Raw genomic sequence first — 18,054 nt, 5'->3', positions numbered from 1 at the left:
GGGCTGGCTGCGAACCAGGAGGAGAGCTCTGACCAGAGCTCTGACCAAGTCTGCCAGCACCTGGCCCTCAGACTTGTCAGCTCCCAGGGCGGCGAGAAAGCAGTGTGTGTGGTGTACGTGGCCCCGTCCGTGACACGCTGCGTCGCTGGCTCGAGCAGACAGGTGCGGAAGGATTGGTGTGTACATGCTTCGGCATGCTCACACATGCGTGCGTATGTTCGCGTCATCCCGGCTTGCATGTACCTGCGTGTCCTTCCTGCACACGCAGGTACAGGTGATGCATGTGCAGCTCGCATGTCCACGCGGCGGCCTGCCCCCCCCCCCAACGCCTTCCCCGTTCCTGAGCCACACAAGGCTTTCATTGTTTATTGAAACCTCCCATTAAAAAAGGGGGTGGAGGGCAAGAAGGGGAGGGAGGATTGAGCCGGGGGCCGGGGGGGGGGGGAATGGCGGCCAGGGGGCTTCAGGGAGAGGGAGCTGGGGCAGTGGGGAAGGTGGCTGGGCCTGGGCTGCAGGGGGGAAGGGGGCGACGGGGTCTGGGGAGGCCGGTGGTGGAACCTTTGAGCCGGTCGGGGCTGGGCTGGGGGAGCGGTGGTGGTGGTGGCGATAGTGTCCCCAAGCTCTCAGAAGCCTCCGTTCTAAGAGCAGGGACCTGTCCTGGGGCCCCTGTCCTCCATGGAGCCCAGGGGCAGGCAGGGACCTGGCTGGGGCTCGTCTCTGGAGGGTCTGTCGCCCTCAGCTGGGGCCCAGGCCTGGCTGGCAAGGCTGCAGAGGGCTCCTCTGGGAATCTTTCTCTGCTTCTGGCTCCTGCTTTGGCCCCTTTGCCTGTGGGGACCTAGAGAAATAGAGCTGAGGGAGAGCCCTGGGCCCGGACCTGCCTCCCCGAGGGGTGGCGCCGAGGAGGCCGGAAGGGGGGACTGACCATTTCTCCAAGTCTTCGAGAGTCTCCGGCAGGGGTTGGTTGAGGGTCTCGGGCAGGAAGAGGGAAGCACTGCCTCCCAGGATGGCGACGGTCCCAAAAATGACAGTGGGGACGAAGGGATGCCACTCCGCCGTGATTCTCACCAGCGGGGCCGTCATGCTGCCGATGCGTGTCAGCAGGTTGCCGACGCCCATGCCCGTTTGCCTGCGAGGGTTCAGAGCGGGGATTGGCCGCCTGCGCGTGGGGCTCTTGGAGGACGGCGCTGGGCCCCGGGCAGGGTGTGGGGGGATGCCGCAGTCCCACCTGAGCCTGCGTCCTTCGGTGGGGCCAGCCCCAGGCCCAGCACCTACCGGATAACTGTGGGGTACAGTTCACTCGTGTAGAGGAAGAGGCAGCTGAAGGAGCTGGACAGGCATCCTTTCCCCAACACAGCCAGCACCGTCCTCAGGGTCTGCAAGTCTGTGGGGGGAAGAACGTGTGGTGAGCCTTGGGGCTTAGGAGCACCTGCGTGCAGACCTTGTCTCCCTTTTTGCTTTGGCTGCCGGGAAGCTCAGACCCCAACATAAAGCCAAGTAATGGCCACTCTGCTACTCCTAGGGTTTAACTTTAACAGGTTTGTGTCCTGCTGTATCTGTGGTTTTCCCAGGCTCTGATTCCCTGTTCTCATTAATTTTTTTTTTGTTGTGCGTGTTCTTGTCCTAAAATATCTCCAGTTCCTTTGGAGGGACAGAGGGGCATCAACACAGAAACGCCTGTAGACAATAAAGCTGGCTTTTTCGCGGTTATGGTGGAGGGGGTTCTGTGAGCACTGGGCTCTGCTGTGTCTCCACCCCAGCCCGTTTTCTCCCGTGGTGCCCCTCAGGCCAGGCCCACCCCTCGAGAAATTCTGCACCCTGAGCAGACGGCAGCATGCTTTCCAGAGTGAGAGCGGGAAAGGACCTGGGACATCCTGTAGCCCGACTGAGTTGCTTTCCAGATGAGAGACCAGAGCCCCAGAGAGCACAGGGACCTCCTCAGGGCAACGCAGTGGATCAGAGACAGAATCGGCAGGACCGGAGTCCCTGGCACCTGCTGCCCAGCTGGGTGGCCGCCCTCGATGCCCACGGACACGCTGGCCTGCATGGGTCAGCCTCTTCCAGAGGGCACGGGGGTCATTCCGGCGGCTCACCCGAGGGCACAAAGATGAGAGCCAGGATGGTCATGCCTGCCAGGAGCAGGACGGCGACCTCGGTGTTGTGCCGGCCCAGGTAGCTCATGGAGAGGATGGCCAGGAACTTGGTCGGGACGTCGACCCCGCCGAAGATGAGCTGGAGGACGTAGAGGTTGAACCCAAATTCTCCCACGGCCATAGCCAAATTGTAGTAGGCAAAACCAGTGGCAAACCTGAGGGTAGGGGGGACAGTCCAGTTAGCACCTGCTGCTGCCTCATACTGGTCACTGGGCCACCAGGATGATGACTAGTTTCATTTGCGTCCCAGCTGCCACTGATCGGTTGGGCGGTCCCAGGGCTGTTTCGAGGTCCCTGAGGCTGTGTCTGGACTAGGTGAGAAAAGTGCTGGGATTGACTGGTTATGTCTGACATGGGCAGGGTCTGGGGTGCGGTGGCAAAGACACCACATAACTGACTCCAGAGAACACTGGGGCTGGAGGGGCTGCTGGAGACCAGAGGAGGCGGTAAAGGGTCTCTCTTGGGTGGCGATAGTGTAACACCCGGCGACGGGGAGTGAAAGTGGAGTTCCGAGCGTGAGCCGGGGGCCTGCCCTTCCCTCTCCGGAAGTCTGGGGTCGCTTGCGAAGGGTCCCTGAGCAAATTCAGTCTTGCGTAGGGATGGCCAGGGTGGAGAAGGGCCTCAGAACCGGGTCACAGGCAGGGCTTTGCAGGAGCAGTGGAATGGCGGACAGAAGAGATGAGGAGGAGAAACACCATTTTGTCCTCGAGTCTGAAGCCCTGAGGACTGTGCTCAGTGGGGTCTCGGAGGACAGAGGCGGACCAGTGGGGGACAGTGTCAGGGGCACAGCAGGGGGCGGAGACGGCCGTGGCAGGGACATGAGCTGGGGAGGGGCTTTGGAACACCCGCCCGGGGGTGGGGGGTGTGCCCCCTGAGGAAAGCAGACCCTGATGGCTGGACCCAGGTGTGGGGCAGGGACACAGAGGACTTCATGGGGCTGGGCCGGGGTAGCCCAGGGGAGGGGGGTCCCTTGACGCCTCTCGCAGGTGCCCTGGCCTTTGCTCACCTGCCGGAGGCCTTGTTTGTCACCCCTGCCTGGGCAGAGGCACTAGGGCGTGGGCAGGGAGGGGTGGTGGGTTACCAGGCCAGGCAGAGACAGAAGGTCACGCGGCGCAGGATGGGTTTCCGGAACAGGTCGGCTATGCTGTACTTGGCCTTGGCCAAGGAGACCTCCTTGTGCAGGTTGTGTTTGAGCTCCTTGGGGCGGAGGGAGGGGAAGGCTGCCGTTAGTCACTGCTGGCCGGCGGGAGGAAGAGAGGCCGGGGCAGGCCTGGTGCCTTGAGAGGAGTCTGCTTAGTGTCAGAAGGGGGGGGTGGGCGTGTGAGCAGGGGAACAGTGGCCGGGGGGAGGGCAGAGACCAGTTCCCTGCCCCAGACTTCAGTGCCTCGAGGCCCCTACCTCCAGGCTGATTTTTTCTGCCTCCTCCTTCTTGCCGTTGAAGGCGGCCACCCACCGGAGGGTCTTCAGGGCCTTTGCAGACTTGCCAGACAGGACCATCCAGCGTATGGACTCCGGTATCCACCTGGGGGTCAGACCACAGAGGCTCACCCCCCCGCGCTGGAAGCCCCTTTGAGAGGCTGGATGAAGAGGTCCAGCCAGGGCTGAGGGGTAGGAGACCCAGAAACCTGAGCCGCCTCACCACAGATTTCACGGAATTTGAACTTGGCCAAGCCTTGCACCTGGGCTGCCTGCAGCCAGCACTACTTCCAGTGTTTTCCTCTCCCCCGCCCCCAAGAAGAGCCTTTGCTCAGCAACCCCTACCTGGGCTGCTTGTTATCGTTGGGTGTCTTCTTAGCTAGGAGCCCTGGGCCCGAGGCCAAGGCAGGTGGGGCCTGGGGAGGGGGTGGCGTGTTTGAGGCTGGACGGCTTGAGGTTGTGCACGCTCACCGCCCCAGCCTCCCTGGGCTGTGTTTCAGGTCCTGGGTGAAGGGGCGGCTTGGGAGGGGGAGAAAGTGAGGGTTGTGGTCTAGGGCATGGGTTTGAGGATCCTTGGATTCTTCCTACAAAGGACCAACTCTGCTGGGGAGGGGCTGAGGGGTGAGCACAGCATGGTGTGGTAGGATGGGCGAGGGGGTAGCCAAGCTCACTCTCCCTCCCTCCGGGGCAGCACTTGTGGGGCCGGTTCACCCTGAGCAGCCCCTGAGGGTCACTAGGTGTGGGGAGAAAGGAGTGATGTTTGGAAAAGTCTGGCCTGAGTTGAAATTGACTTCAGCTGTGGCCCCTGCAGGCACCCAGGACCTGGCTCCAGCGGGGCCCTTGGGGGAGTGGACACTGGTCACTCAGACCACTGGGCTCAGCTGATAGTGGCCAGTCCTCTCCAGGGCCCATGGCTATCCCCTTTCCTGGCCTTTCAGCGTCTGTGTCTGCCCAGTTTTGTCAGCCCGTGCACACCCAGATTATCAGTGACTTCCAATCACCGTGGCAGGGCCTGAGCTCCGTCCCCTCGCTCTGGGGACAGTGCCAACAATGGCTTCCCAGGAGCGAGCCTCCCTGTGGGCTGGGCACATGTGAGTCTGGGTGACACGCATTCTGTTCTTATCTTCATCTCGCTTAGAAAACCCTGAGGCTCGGAGTGGGTGAGGCTTGTCCCAAGTCCCATAGGAAGGGGCCCGGGCTCTCGACCGACTGTACCCGATTGACCCTGCTGCCATTTCAACACTTCGCTCCTTCTCCGCTCCCCTCCCTGGCCGGAGACATCTCCTGGCTCCACCCTGAGCCTGCTGAGCCCCTCTCGCACCCCAGGATTGTCCATCCCTTCTAGAAGATTCTATTTCTCATTTCCAGATGGAGGTCCCATCCCAGTTGTGTATCTTTTTGTGTAAACTTGGGGGGATTGCTTCGCTTCTCGGAGCCTCAGTTTCCTCACCTGTGGAATGGGAGCAACAAGGCTCCCTTCGCGGAGATGCCGTGAGGGTGGGGGACAGTCTAGGTCGGCGCCCAGGACAGGGTCTCGCGCGTGGCCAGTGCCCAGTGCCCAGTAAAGGGGCTGCTGAGAGACTCTGTTTCTCGTCCTGAGTGCGTTTCTTATTTCCTATTCATTGGCTCCAACTACCTTCTGGAGATTCACTTCCTGTCTTCCAGGGGCCTTCAGGTTTGACTTGCTACTAATGAACTCTTGACCAGTTGGGGATCTCTGACCCAGGCACCTTGATCCCGCCAGGTTCTCAGGCTTTGAGCTTTCTTCTCCTTTGCACCTCGAACCCAGAAGTCCCCACGTGGTGTGGGTTTTCCTTCAAAATGCCTCTCACACTTGTCCCCTGATCCTCCTGCCCCTACGGTTACCTCCCTTCTGTCTCCTGTCCCCACCCGCCTGGGTCTGTCTCTCTGTGCTGTCATTTCCCTGATGGAAGCTTGACCAAGCTGCTCAGCACCATGGACACCTCCGGAGGGGGTCACCGGCCCCCCATGCGAAGGTCAGGCCTCCTGGCTTTTTCTGTGCTCTCTGAGGCCTGGCTCGTCCTGTCCATCTTAGCTCAGCCCTTCTGCTGCTGCAGGCAGCCCTCAGGGCGCCCCAGACACGTGCCCCCTCCTGCGCCTTGCCTTTGTGTAGGTAATTCCTCTGCCCTGGGGTCCCCTCCCTGACTCTGGGACAGGGAAGCACCAGGATGCACAGAGCTGGCCAGCCTGGCCAGGCCTGGGCTTTCTGCTGGGCTCTGCTGGGCCTAAGGAGGGACGTGAAGGGGGAGAGGCCACCTACCAGGACAGCAGGAAGAAGGCGAAGAAGGGAGCGGACACGGTCAGCTGCAGCCAGCGCCACTGGGGGATGGCGTAGGCCAGGCCGGGCAGGACGAACTGGCCCATGGTGTAGAAGTAGCCGATCCCAACGGATATGATGGCCCGCATCCGGGTGGACACCCACTCGACACCTGCGGGAGGAGCCCACGGACCAGGTTAGGGCCCTTCTGGACCCTAGACACCTGCCTATGGAGGGGCATCCGCTCCTGGCTGCTGGGTCTGACTCTGACCCTCAGGGCTCATTGACCCCGTTCGACAGGTGCTGCGATGGAGGCTCAAGAAGGCAGGACCCAAACTCAGGCCAGCCTGACTCCCAAGCCCACGCTCTTGATGGCCTCCCCAGTGGCCGGTGGCTTCCCTTGTTTTGCCTCAATTTCTTTGTCTGTAAAATGGGGGTAATAGCATCCCTTCCTTATGTGTGCGGACTGAGCAAGATCACACCCTCAGCAGAGGTGGGTGCTCAGGACCGACACAGAGCTGCTGCTCCTATGTGTGCCATTGTCATGTTCGGAGGGCGACACCTTGCTCTACCAAGGCCCCGGGGGCCCCAGGCCCAGACCCCACTCTCCAGGCTCCGGCTGGGGCTCCCCTGCCCGCTCCCCCTGAGGCTCACTCAGGATCACGGAGCTCAGGATAACACCTGCGATGCTGAAGCCACACAGGAAGCGCAAGGCCATGTACACGGGCAAGGTGGGGCAGAAGGCGGCACCTGAGCCGCTGGACGCCAGCAGCAGGTAGCTGCAGGACAGGATGGGCTTTCGGCCAAACCTGCAGCTCGAAGGAGAGAAGGGGCCAGGTTAGCCGCTGGGAGCCAGCCGAGGCGATGGACTCTGCAGACCTGGAGGGCAGGGTGGGACCTCTCGCCTCTCGGAGCGCTGTGAGGGACGTGAGATTTCCTTTCCGGACGGAGCTTTGCTTGTAATTGCATTTTTTTTGGTGGCGGGGGACAAGTTTGTAATTAGAGGTTTTATAGTTAATGAGTCATCCCTTCCACCTCCAGCTTAGCTGCCTGAGCAGGGCTCAAAGGGTCAGGCCACCTTGAAGCAGTCCGTCCACCCCATGTCTATGGCCATACAGCCGCTGCGCTGTGTCGGGAAACCTGGACGCTTCCCCCACTGGGTCTGGGAGGCCGCAGGACTCAAGTCACAGGGGCTCTGGGTCAGAGAGGAGGCTGGGGCCCAGAGAGCCCTGGGGCTCGCCCAAGGCTGCCCAGCAACACCATTCCTCCCGCCCTCCTCAGCTCTTTGCCTCTTTGGGGCTCAGGGGTGGAGCACAGAGGGGAGGAGTGGTCACCATGGGCTGTGCCCCCTCGTGGGAGGCCCCAGTGTCTCACCTGTCGGACAGGCTTCCCAGCAAGACGCCCCCTACCACCATGCCTGCCATGAACACAGACTGGGCCATCTCCTTCAGCTTGTTGGCGTCGCACACCAAGTCCCACTGCAGGAGAGAAAGGGGACACCGACGCGACTCAGTGCCTACCAGCCTCCCAGCCACGCCCGGCCTGCGCCCCCACAGGCACGCTCACGCTCCAGCGCCCCCACGTGACCGCCCTGCACCTGGCCCCCCTGCCTCCCAGGCACCCCTTCCCCTCTCAGCCTGGCCCCGGGCTCCCGAGGCCCCCCTGTGGCTCTCTGGGGCCCTGACCTGTGCTTCTGTGATGATAGCATCCCTCTAGCAAGGGTGGCCTGTCACACGGCTTTCAAAGTGGGCTCAGCTGTCACACCCAGCTTTGTCCTCAGCCCTGGCGAGCTCGCCCGCATCCCCACGGCTCCCCACTTGTCACCTCCCGCGTCCGAGGTCAGTCCCTCTGCTCTACCCTTAACCTCACCCTCTCTCCCCCACAGGGACATTCCTCCACGGGGGCCACCTCGCTCTGGCTCACAGCCTGACCCCTTCGCACTCTCTCCTGACCCCGCCTCATCAGCAAGTGCCTGTGCTCCGTCTCTCCGGCTCGCCCCGCCCCCTCTTCGCCCTCCACTTCCGCTCAGTCCCCCTTCCCTCTCCGGCCACATTTCTTGTACCAGGCGCTAGGCTTGCCATCGCCCCCGTCCTCACCGCCCCCGCCTCCGTCCTGCCTCTGTTGCTCCGCAGAAACCGTGTTCCCCAAAGCCAGTGTCTTTCCCACCCAATCCACGGGACCGCCTGTGTCCTGACCGGACCGGGCCTGCACCGCCCCCCATGGCGCTGCCGACCCCTCCCTCTGCCTGCTGTTCCTTCTCTTCCTCCGCGGGCTCCCGGGTGGGTTTCCCCAGCCCTTCTCGGGTCACCCTCTCTTTTCACCCACTCCCCCCAGGAAATGCCACTAGCTTCTCTGGCTTCAGTGGCTATGTTATGATGAAGACTCCAACTCTGTATCTTCAGCCCAGACTTTCTTCTGGTCTTGAGACCAGGAGACCCAGCGGCCTGTTGAAATCTACCCCCCCACCCCACCCGTGATGAGTGTCCCACGGGCATCTCAGCGCCCACGTGTCACACCCCTGCCTGGTGGTCTCCAAATCTCAGTGACCAGTAAGCCCTCTTTTCGTTCCTTCCTCACCCACTTTACAATCACTCAACTCTCCAGTTGCTAACATTTTAACATTCGCTGAATCTGGGCTTTTCTATTTCCATGACTACCATCTTAGCACGGGTCACACCGTCTTGCACTTGGGTTAAGGACGACAGCCGATATTTCCTGAACGTTCACCACGCACAGGGCACTTTCCAGACCTCCACCCCTTCAGTCCTCATGACAATTTTATGATGTGGCACTCTCACCCCCAATTTGCAGATGAGGAAACGGAGACCCAGGGAGGATTCCCGCAACCCTCTCCTGACAGGTGTCCCGGTCTTCGATCTCCATCTCTCCTATCCGTTCTTTCCAGGATAATCTCCATGACTTTCTAAAACACCCCTCAAACCTGCTTCCTATCTTGCTTCTCCCACTCCCTGGCTGCCTCCTGTCCCTTTGGGTAAAGGGAGAGCTCTGCTAACACAGATTTCTAAAGCCCTCATGCCCTGGCCCCTGCCTACCTGTCCCACCTAATCTCCTGCTAATCCCCTAAATCATCCTTTGTGCAGCTACCCTGAATTACTTGTGTAATGAAGTGGAGAATTTTATGCACCAGCAATGCCTCGCAGGAATGTTGCGGAAGTAAAACAGGGTAGGGGAAGAACCACACCTTCCTCTGCTGGAAGTAGGGAACAGTGAGGCCACGTGGATAAGATGCCAGGGCCTGCAGCTGTCTCAGAGTGGCCCAGCGTGGCCAGTGAGCCCACTGGGCTCTTCTGGCTGGACAGGGAGCCTGCCTGCTATGTGCGTGGGATGGCGGAGGGAGAAGGGTAAGGCGAAAGTGCGGGGGTGTAAGAAAAGGCCACCAGTGGGTGTCTCGAGAGGCTTCTGGTACTTTGTGGTGTGCCTCCTCCTTTCCTGCTGGTGGGGTGGTGACAGCTGGCGACTCTGGAAGCCCGGTGTTGAAGATGGCAGCGCTGCTGCCACTCTGGGTTCCTGAGCGACCTCACGGAGCAGAGTCACCTGTTAACCTGAAATGCCCCTCTGAGATCTATTGCACGAGAAAGAGAAACATTTCTACGTCCCTTAAGCCACTGAATTGTTCTGTTATGGCAACCTAGCCTATCCTGACACATCCCCCAGGATGGGAATCTGATTTTCCGCCCCCAACCTTCAAGTTAGTGCCTTAAGAAACCAGCTTGTTTGGATCATGAGAAGGTCAATGTCAGGCATGCTTGGATTAGTGTGTGGCTGTTCCCCAGCCCCACTGTCATAGAGAGCAGATCTACTGGGTCTTGGTTTCTGCCCTGGCCCTGGGGATGCCGTAGGCTTTAGGACACCTGTTGCAAGCCAGGTTCTTCCACAGAATCGGAAAGTCTTGGTTGGACTTTGAGTCATGTTTAAAACACGCCACAACCCTCAGAAGTCCCTGCAGAATCTGCTCCCACCTTTATGCTCCTTCCCTCTCCGCTCCCACTTCTACTGCCGTCTCCCCGTGCCCTCTTCCCAGTGCGCTGGTCTCCTCGCTAATCGTAAATATGTCAGGCACCCAGAGTCTTGGTCTGTGGAGGTCTCTCGGCCCCGGAATGTTCTTCCCCCAGATAGCCACCCGGCTGGCTCCTTCACTGCCTATAATCTTTGCTCAGATGTTGTCTCGTTAACGAGAACTTCCTTGCCCACCATCTTTAACATTGCACCCCCCGCCCCAGCAGTGGGTACCCCTCTACCCTGCTTTATTTTCTCTATAGCGCTTGCACCGTCAGACCTATTGCATACTTTTCAGTGTTTAAACTTTCTCTCCCCAGAATGTTATCCTGATGGAAGTGAGGCTTCGGGTCTGTTTTGTTCACTACGGGACTTCTATTGCCTAGAACAGCACCTAGTGGTCACTGAATACACACGTGTGCAGTTAAATGTGTGAGCACCCCCCAGAAAGAACAGAGGGACGGAGAGCCTCAGAGACTTAGACCTGTGCCGATGTCTACCTGATGGATCACGGGGTCCCCTCTCCACATGCTGAGAGGTGGGCTGCCTCATGTCCCCAGGCGGGGCCTGTGTCGAGAAGGAGACGGTCTAGGCTGTGTATGCCGAATCCCTCAGCACACGTTGGCGAGAAGGACTACAAAAACCTCACCATCAGACCGGAAGGACTTCTACAGAACATTGTGTACTGGGGCTGGTAAAATGAGGTTTTGAAGCTCAGAAGGAGGAGTCCTTTGTGGTTAAATAGTAAGAGTCTTGGCATTAATTGCATTATAAGTAACTTTTAAGAGATTTCATGGTTAACGAGGCTCATTGGCATTCGTGGTAACAGTGGCCATGGCTGCCTGAGGATCAACCCTGATCCACGGGGCTCCGGCCTCGGATGTGCAACTGTGGTGGATTGGGCTGTGTCCCCCCAAAAGACAGGTTGAAGTCCTAACTCCTGGTAAAATGGAACGTGGCCTTATTTGAAAATAGGGTTGTTGCTGATGTAATTAGTTATGGTGAGGTCCTACTGGGGTTGCCATGGAGCCGTCATCTCATCGGACCGGAGGTCTTGTAAGAGAAGAGACAGATGCACAGGGAGGAGACCCCGTGATGATGGAGGCAGAGGCTGGGGGGTTGTGCCCGTAAGCCCAGGATGCCAAGGATCGCAAACCACCACCAGAACCTGGGAGAGGGAAGCAAGGATGCTTCCCTGGGGCCTGTGGGAGAGCTTGCCTGCACCTCGATGGTGGACATCTGGCCTCTAGAACTGTGAGGCAGTGCACGTGTCTCTGTTGTTAGAAGCCACCCAGTTTGTGCTGCTTTCCAACGGAAGCACTAGGAAATGAATACATCTTGCGTTTCCTATATGTTTGAAGTACCTGCTGGCTTGGTGGGGGTGGGGGGGGGGTGGCGGCAAGGGACTGGGAACAGAAGAACATGGCAATGAAGGAACCTGATACAGAGAGAACTGGAGAGGTTTTTAAAGGCATCCTTGAATGTTGAGGGGGAGGGAGGGAAAGATATTTACAGAAATTTTTGGCGTGCTTTCTCTGCGGTTAGCCATGTCAGACTCTTTAGAAGGCCCTGGTAACAAAACCTACAGCTGAAGGTTCAGTGATTCTTCCAGGAACCGACTGTGATTTGTTTCTCTGATTCTACACACAGGCCGGGCCACATGGGGCGTGGGCTTCTCATGGGTTCATCGGGTTAAACTAGTGCTGGTAGGAAAGCTTGCTGTTACATTTCTCTCAGCTATTGTACTGGTCATCATTCCCTCGGTCTAGCAATGCTGCCAGTCCTACGCTCACATCACGATGCCAGGAAGAGCTTTCCCAGCGCCCGGCCCAAGCAGGCGGTCAGTGAGCATCTGTGAAGTGGACCCGTGGCTGAGATCATGTTGCTCCCCATTTCTCCTCTCGCAGTCAGCACCCTCTTCTTACCTCCAAGAGGACACATCCCACAGCCTTCTAGCTGCTGATTTACCCACCTCCCTCTGGCCCTCTGCGAACTCAAGGTGGGCAGAGAGGTCCCCTTGGCTCTTTGTCCCTCACAGCTAACAGAGTGGTTGGGACGTGGTCAATGTTAATGTTTGTTCAATGAATAATTAATGAGTGAACAGGGCCGGGGTTAGTATTCGTATCTGACTGATGAGGCCCAGCGAGGAAAAATTAACTTGCTGGTTGGAGGGAGCTTTGCGGGACTTCCATGCAGCCCTTGGTGTAGCCTGGGCTGACCTCTTCCCCAACGACTTTCGGGAACTCCATATAGAGTTCTTGCTCTCAGTACCCTAGTCCAATGTTCTTGGCCTTCTCTTTCCTCTCTTGGAGTGTTTTCTGAGCCCCTAGGAAGCTAGGTTCTAGAAGGGGAGAAGAGGAAGCCCCCCTTGCCCCCCCCCCCGCAATGCTTCCCAAGTGGGCTGATGCACCAGGAAGGTGGCAGGTGAGGAAGAGAGGGCCTGTGATGCCCAGGAGTGAGGTTTGCCAATGATGCTCTAGTAACTTCCCGAAGTGGGTGTTATGATTGTCCCCACTTTCAGACAAAGAAATCGAGGCACAGAGAGTCAATAACCTGCCTAAGCATGTCTCGGTTCCTTTTGAGGCAGAGACTCAAACAGGTCTGTTGGGCCCCCAATGAATGGCCTTGACCATGGCTTCCCGATGCCGCACTTGTGCTTTGCTCTGAGCTCTGGGCTGCAGGTGGGAAGGCTCAGGATATGTGAGCCATCACCATGAACCACTACAGGACGTGCAGCCCAGGATGGGCCAGAACTGCGGTTGAGGAGGCAGCCGGGGCCAGAGCTGGGGGGATGCTCTGCTATTGGGCCCAGAGGGTGAGGAACAGGTTTAAGCGCTGGAGCACAGCCAGATCAGAGGCCAGAAGGCTCCTCAGAGGGAAAGCGGAAGATAGGCATCAAAGGTAAAGGTGAGTTAGAGCATCATCCCCCAAGGTTGGGGGCTAGACTTCCAGTCAGGGCACATACAAGAATCAACCAATGAACGCATCAATAAATGGAACAACAAATTGATGTTTCTCTCTCTCTCTCCCTCTCCCTAAAATCAACAAATAAGAATTAAAAAAAAAGTTCAGGGTGAGACTTCCGGCCAAGATGGAGGCATAGGTAGACACACTGTGCCTCCTCGCACAACCAAGATAGGGACAACATTAATTTAGAAACAGAATAACAATCAGAACTGACAGAAAACTGAACTGTATGGAAGTTGGACAACCAAGAAGTTAAAATAGACATGTTCATCCAGACCGGTAAGAGGAATGGAGTCAGGAAGCTGGCGTGGGTAGCAGTGAGGAGAGCAGAGAGCATTGGGACTGGGTGCATAAGGCATCTGGGACGCACAAGACTGCAGCGGGTGGACCCTGGGCGCACAAGTGGCAGCTGGCAGACCCCGGCTGAGGGTGGCAAGCAGCAGACCCAGCGAGGCAGCGATTGTGAAGGAAGGCACTGCACACAACCCAGGATCCCAGCGCTGGTAAATAGAGCCTTGGGGCACTGATTGAAAACACCTGTGGGGGTTGAGGCACAGGGAGAGACTCCCAGCCTCACAGGAGAGGTTGTTGGAAAGTCCCACAGAGTGCACAAGCCCACCCACATGGGAATTGGCACCAGAGGGGCCTAGTTTGCTTGGAGGAAGCGGTAGAAGGGACTGAGGTCCCATGGAGAGCGGAGCAAGCACCATTGTTCCCTGTCAGGCCCCGCCCCCACATACAATATCACAACCCAGTGACTGGGGTGCCCAGCCCTGGTGAACACCTAAGGCTCTGCCCCTCATATGTAACAGGCTCAACCAGGTCAAAGCGGGGGCGGGGGGGGGCGGGAGATGGCTCAAACAGAGTTGAAAGCCCCAGAGTCAGTACTTTTAAGTGACTGAGAGATAGCCAACCTATCAGGTGCACAGTTCAAAGCACTGGTGATCAAGATGCTCACAGAATTGGTTGATTTTGATCACAAATTAGAAAAACAAATGCAGGCTATGATAAGAAAAATGAAGGAAAATGCACAGGGAACCAATAATGATGGGAAGAAAACTGGGACTCAAATCAATGGAGTGGCTCAGAAGGAAGAAACAACCAAACAGGAAAGAATGGAGAAATAAGAATTCAAAAAAATGAGAAGCTTAGGAACCTCCAGGACATCTTTAAATGTTTCAACATCTGAATTATAGGGGTACCAGAAGGAGAAGAGGAAGAGCAACAAGTGGAAAATGTATTTGAACAAATAATAAAGGAGAACTTCCCCATTCTGGCAAAGGAAATAGACTTCCAGGAAGTCCATGAAGCTTAGAGAGTCCCAAAGAAGTTGGACCCAAGGAGGAACACACCAAGGCACATCATAATTACATTAGCCAAGGTAAAAATGAAGGAGAGAATCCTAGAAGCAGCAAGAGATAAGGAGACAGTCACCTACAAAGGAGTTCCCATCAGACTGTCAGCTGATTTCTCAAAGGAGGCCTTGCAGGCAAGAAGGGGCTGGAAAGTATTCCAAGTGATGAAAGGCAAGGACCTACATCCCAGATTGCTCTATCCAGCAAAGCTTTCATTTAGAATGGAAGGGCAGATAAAGTGCTTCTCAGATAAGGTCAAGTTAAAGGAGTTCATCATCACCAAGCCCTTATTTTATGAAATGTTAAAGGGACTTATCTAAGAAAAGAAGATAAAGAAAAGACGTGTATAGCAAAATGACAGCAAACTCACAATTATTAGCAACCACACTTAAAATAAAAGCAAACAACTAGAACAGGAACAGACCCACAGAAATGGAGATCACATGGAGGGTTAGCAACAGGGGAGTGGGAGGGGGATAGAGGGGGAAAAGGTATGGAGAATAAGTAGCATAGATGGTAGGTAGAAAATAGACGGGGGAGGGTAAGAATAGTATGAGAAATGCAGAAGCTAAAGAACTTATGACACATGGACATGAACTAAAGTGGCGGAATGTGGGTGGGAGAGGGTGGGCAGGGTAGAGGGGAGTGAAGGGGTGAAGGGGGGAAATGGGACAACTGTAATAGCGTAATCAATAAAGTATATTTAAAAAAGAAATATTCATCAAGCAAATGGAAGCAACAACGGACTCCAGACACAGGGAGTCTTGGGCTCAGATCCTTCCGCTGCCTGGTCCTAACCGTGTGTAATCCTGGGAGAGTCATGGAAGCTGACTGAGCTCGAGTTCCCTCATTTGTGAACTGGAGATACTAGTAACACGTCTCTTGCTGAGATGCCATCATCTTCTGAGACTCCAGGAGCCCACCCACACAGCATGCCCAGCGCAGGACTGGCACTGGGTAAAGACTTGGAAACCCAGCTCTTCTAATGAGGCAAAAGCAAGATCCTGCCCTTGAGGAGCTCACAGTCCCCCTAGGGGGAATGAAAACATTGGTCTCTGCTCACTGTGCAGATGCCTCCTCCTCCAGGAAGCCTCCCTGGCATTCTATGGCTCCTCCATCTTTGAATTGCCAGAGACCCTTGTCCTCCACCTGGTGCCTCTAATGGGCTTTAGCTTTAAATTCCAATTCCTGAAACCGACTGGCTGTGTGGCACCAGAACTTCCCTCCCCTTCTCTGAGTCTCAGCTGTTTTTGATCTGTAACAGGAGATAAAATCACCCTCAGTAGGACATCATGGTGGGAATCACACTGGGAGACAATGTCTGCAAAGCACCAAAATGTGCCAGGCAGTGGGTAGAGCCTCAGTAAAGGCCAGTTCTTACCGTGGCCTCTGGCCTGCCTGTGCATTCAAGTCTGATTTAACCCTGCACCTCCCGGAGTCGGGTGCAGGTGCAAAGACCAGTGACTCAGGAAGGCAGGAACGAGTGGGGTGAACCCAGCAGTGCCCGGACGAGTGGAGGAGACGTCTTCGGGGTCTGCTCAGGGGGATTTCCACCCCCCACTCTGTCCTCTTTCTCCTCCATTCACCTCCCACCTTAGGACCTTTGCATGAACAAGATGGAATTTTCCTTCTTTCCCTCCCTGCCCTCCACCGCCCCTGCCTGGCTAACTCTGGACGCAAGTTCTTATCTCGGGTCCAGGGTCACTTCTGTAGCAACTCTTCCCTCAGTTCTGCCCCTGCCCCCACCCACTACCCCCACACCCAGCTCAGGGGCAGGCTGCAGTCTCAGGTCACAGCCCCAAGTCCTTCCAAGTAGCAACTTCGCATTTCTCTGTGGGGTGCTTTCTGTAGTTGGTGCAACCCCCACTAGGCTGCGGACCCCGCGGGAGCAGGGCCGGGGCACTCTTGTGTCCCCTGAGCTCAGCACCATGCCCCGTGCACAGAATGGGATGCTTGGAGAAATGCTTGTCCTCTGAGGGCGAAGAAACCAAAGCTCTTGGTTGGTACACATCTGTACCCCAGTCCGTCCTCTCTGCCTGTCCAGCGCCCTGTCCCCACGGCCTAGGGACACTGGGCCCGGCCAGCTCCCTGTCTGTGAGTGCTGCAGGGTGTGGGGGCTGTTGTAAGTGGCACACAGGGCCGCCTCTGGGCATACCTCAGTCACAATGGAGTCCCTGGCGCTGACGTCGTAGACCCAGCCGTCCCGGCACGGCTCGGTGGCCCCCCGGGTGTCGTTGGGCAGGCTGGCGTTGGGTGGGTGCACAAAACGGAGGCACGACTCCGGCTTCCCATTCAGGTCCACGGGGAGCACCCAGGGCCCCTCGGAGGCGTTGGGGGGTGGGCGGCAGTGGTGGGCAGGGGTGGCCGCTGTGAAGATCTGCAGCAGGTTGTGGTTGGCTAAGCCGAGGACCGGGAGGCCCAGCAGGACCATGATGAGGAACTGGAAGGGGCCCTGGCCGTTCACGCTGTCCACGGTCTTGGAGAAGGTCATGGTACCGAGCAAGAGGAGCCAGAGCTGCGGGCAAGGCACCAGAACAGGGAGAGGCATGTGTGCGTGTGTGTGACGTGTGGGCACGTTGATGGGTGTGGGTGCGTGTGTGGGATGGCGTGCCAAGGTGTACGTGAACACAAGTGTGTGGGACGTTGTGTGTATATTGACGCGTAAGGGTGTGGGGCTCGGCTGCGTGTGTGCACAGACCTGTGCGTGGCTGCAGGGGAGGGACCCAGCTGCACGTACAGATGAGGGGTCGCCGGTGTGTGTCCACAGCGGGTCTGCTGGGGTGAGTGTGTTTGGGCTGGAGCGTGGGGGCGCAGTGGTGTGAGCTTGGGACCATGGTTGTGTGTGTGTGTGTGTGTGTGTGTGTGTGTATGGACTTGGGGGCATGAGTCCGTGTGCGCTCGGCCAGGCTGGTCACGTGTGCTGCATGCGTGCTGCAGTGCGGGTCACACAGCTGGGACCCAAGGGCCCTGTCTCGGACATACAGGATGGATAGTGGGCGTGGGGGAGGAGGCCCCCGGTTGCCCAGAGCAGACATACATGGTTACTTCAGCCTGCCTGCTGGGAAGGGTCTCCCCAAGCTCTGAGCCTCCTGGCTATTGACCATCCCCTGGGGTGAGGCCCACTCTATTAGGGTAGCAGAAAGGGCCCAGGCAGGTCCCAGAGGGCATAAGGGGCTTGGCCAGTCACAGCAGAGGCAGGGCCTAGCTTCAAGAGGCCTAGTCCCTGGGGGCCGGGCAGGGCCTGGGGGCCTCCGCCCCTCCTCACCTGGCGGCTGGGCCTGGCTGCCTCCGGTGGGGCTGGCGGTCGATGTGGCTGAAGCCTCTCTCGGTCCCGGGGTCCAGCAGCAGTTCTTTGGGCAGCTCGGCTCCAGCGAGCTGTGTTTGTGCCTACCCCGGGTGGGTGGAGGGGGTTATATAAGGCATAAGCTGTTCCCTGGGATAATGTTTGACTTTCTTTTGAGGATTTACGGCCCTCCCCGGCAGGGAGAGCCACGGTGGACCCATCAAGCTGAGCTTTCCTCAAAGGGCTGCCTCAGCAAAGGCGGGGCTGCCAGTGTGGTTGAGCCTGTGGGGCAGGCTCACCTGGGGAAGGAGGGGTCTGGGAGGGGGTCTGACTGAGTCCTGGGGCTCCCCTTCCCACCTCATCTCTGAGGACGGGGGAGCTGACAATAGCCAGAGAGAGGTGTTCTGTCCTGAACAGACAACATTCTCCAGGGTCTCACCTTCCCTGCCTGGGGCCTCTGGAGAAGGGTCCTGGAGACTTTTCTCTGGGAAATGCAAGGGCCCGCCCAGGAAGAAATAGTCCCCTGCACCCGTGTCCGAGGGCTCAGGGCTGTCATCCCCTGGGCACCCCTGTCTGCATCTCAGACCC

At 57.7% G+C, this 18,054-nt stretch overlaps 1 protein-coding gene across 1 annotated transcript; it reads right to left on the bottom strand.

Annotated features, from left to right (window-relative positions):
- Positions 1–599: 599 nt before the first annotated feature.
- On the bottom strand, positions 600–17,574 carry SLC22A8 (solute carrier family 22 member 8). Its single transcript, XM_045854730.1, has 11 exons — positions 17,449–17,574; positions 16,339–16,698; positions 7,219–7,322; positions 6,499–6,653; positions 5,848–6,016; positions 3,549–3,672; positions 3,232–3,347; positions 2,091–2,305; positions 1,273–1,381; positions 923–1,126; positions 600–835 (listed from the first exon to the last, which is right to left on the bottom strand). Exons 2-11 carry the CDS (start codon positions 16,672–16,674, stop codon positions 736–738), a joined length of 1,632 nt encoding a protein of 543 aa, XP_045710686.1. The 5' UTR covers positions 16,675–16,698; positions 17,449–17,574; the 3' UTR covers positions 600–735.
- Between the last annotated feature and the right edge of the window lie 480 nt (positions 17,575–18,054).

Source organism: Phyllostomus hastatus, unplaced genomic scaffold, assembly GCF_019186645.2.
Source record: "Phyllostomus hastatus isolate PE091 unplaced genomic scaffold, TTU_PhHast_1.1 phas_scaffold_11, whole genome shotgun sequence".
In the NCBI taxonomy this organism is placed as follows: domain Eukaryota; kingdom Metazoa; phylum Chordata; class Mammalia; order Chiroptera; family Phyllostomidae; genus Phyllostomus; species Phyllostomus hastatus.
Note: the sequence above shows the minus strand (reverse complement) of the source record. Positions and strands in the feature narration are given on the sequence as shown.